This window comes from Piliocolobus tephrosceles, unplaced genomic scaffold (genome assembly GCF_002776525.5).
Source record: "Piliocolobus tephrosceles isolate RC106 unplaced genomic scaffold, ASM277652v3 unscaffolded_7809, whole genome shotgun sequence".
NCBI lineage: Eukaryota > Metazoa > Chordata > Mammalia > Primates > Cercopithecidae > Piliocolobus > Piliocolobus tephrosceles.
The window spans coordinates 1-1,530 of NW_022335173.1; the positions used below are offsets into that span (position 1 = coordinate 1).

Below are 1,530 nucleotides of genomic sequence, written 5' to 3' on the forward strand. Positions count from 1 at the left end.
TCAGTGGTTAGTTTGAAGCACTTGACTGAACTGTGAATTCTTTGTTCGGCTCCTTGGGTGAAGTACTCTCTCGTTGCTCCTCTTCTGTCTTGGTGTGTGCTGTGTACTTGCAGCCTCGAGATGCACTTGAGGCTGACCCTGGCTCCTGCTTGACAGAGGGTGCTGGGTGGACTGGGATCTGGGGTGGAGACGAGCCCTGAGTCAACACATGGGCTTTCTTTTTCTCCTTAAAAGGTTGATAAAGATTTTATTCCTGGACTCATGTACATCCAAGACAACGAAGCCACCTCGGAGGAGTTTGAGGCCATGAGCCTGCCCTTCACGGTGCCGAGCGCCAGCGGCCAGGATATCCAGCTGAGCTCCAAGCACACACACATCACCCTGGACAATCGCGCGGAGTACGTGCGGCTGGCGATAAACTACAGGTTGGTGGTCATCTGTCTCTGTCGCATTGACACAGATAGCAAAAGTAGCAGAAAATGGTTGCGTGGACATGTGTGTTTTTCAGGAGTGTCATCCACAGTACAGTAATGGATTTGGCTGCAACTATTGCTGATCTGTGGGTATGAAGCTTATTTTGTGATCAGGGTCGGTGTTTATTACTCCTAGCTCTAACCAGAATACCAAGATCAACAAAATCCACCCATTTGAGTCACTGCACCTGAAGAGGCCATAGTTTTTGCCCCTGTGTGCTTTCTTTGTTGGCTTCCCTGGGACAGGGCTGTGTCTGGGGCTGTCTCGACCCCCTCCAGGCTGCTAGAGTGACACAGAGCAGCCTTTGCCAGGTGACCAGGTGTGACTGTGCACAGGCCTTTGGGCATCGTGATTCAGGCTTGGCCAGTCATTACCACCACCCACAGTTTCCACTGCTTGTCCCGTGTCCCCTGGAAGCACCTGAGAGTGTCTGGATGAGGCCCCATGTGGTGGGTGTGCCCTGTGGGCTCTGGTGGGGGTGGTCCTGGCAGGTGTCCTGGGTGGTGCTGTCCCCATATCGTGTCTGCCGTGGTCAGCATGGTGTCTCGGGCCTGTGGCGGGTGCGCGTGTCTTTCCCCTCTTGGTGCTGGCTTCTCCTGGGGTATCCAGTGGATACTGCGAGTGGTGGCTTGGGGTGTGTGTAGCTGTGGGTGGTCATTAGGCTGGCTGTACCCCATCTCCCGGACGAGATGAGCTGAGTGTCGAGAGAAGTTCTGCAGTGCTGAGCTGCTAAGCATGCTCGTGCCATCTGGAGCGGGTGCTGTCCTCCCAGCTGGGAAGTGTGCGGCCGCAGTGCTGCGTGCCAAGGATTGGTGTGAGCAGAACAAAGTCAGTGTCACCAAAGACAGAAGTGTAAAGTGAGCTTTTTCTTCCAGACCCCATGAATTTGATGAGCAGGTGGCTGCTGTTCGGGAAGGGATGGCCCGCGTTGTGCCTGTCCCCCTCCTCTCACTGTTCACCGGCTACGAGCTGGAGACAATGGTATGCTGACCCCCAGGTGGGGCTGCCTTTCAGCTGCCTTTTGCCTGCTGACCCACAAATCAGTGACCGTAGTTC

The 1,530-nt window shown here is 55.0% G+C and overlaps 1 protein-coding gene across 2 annotated transcripts; it reads left to right on the forward strand.

Annotated features, from left to right (window-relative positions):
- Window positions 1-6: 6 nt before the first annotated feature.
- LOC113220639 (E3 ubiquitin-protein ligase HERC2-like) lies at window positions 7-1,514 on the forward strand. 2 transcript variants are annotated; one of them, XM_026449971.2, is made up of 3 exons: window positions 9-92; window positions 235-425; window positions 1,350-1,514. In XM_026449971.2, exons 2-3 carry the CDS (start codon window positions 262-264, stop codon window positions 1,462-1,464), a joined length of 279 nt encoding a protein of 92 aa, XP_026305756.1. In that variant the 5' UTR covers window positions 9-92; window positions 235-261; the 3' UTR covers window positions 1,465-1,514. The 2 variants fall into 2 exon arrangements, with proteins under 2 accessions (XP_026305755.1, XP_026305756.1); XM_026449970.1 differs by having other exon boundaries at window positions 7-425.
- Window positions 1,515-1,530: the final 16 nt, after the last annotated feature.

What these genes read in the sequence shown, in the direction of transcription:
- LOC113220639 (XM_026449970.1), top strand. Translation starts at nt 262, where the DNA reads ATGTACATCCAAGACAACGAAGCCACCTCGGAGGAGTTTGAGGCCATG. An exon ending in CGGCTGGCGATAAACTACAG is followed by an intron (nt 426 to 1,349) that starts GTTGGTGGTCAT and finishes TTTTTCTTCCAG; the next exon opens with ACCCCATGAATTTGATGAGC.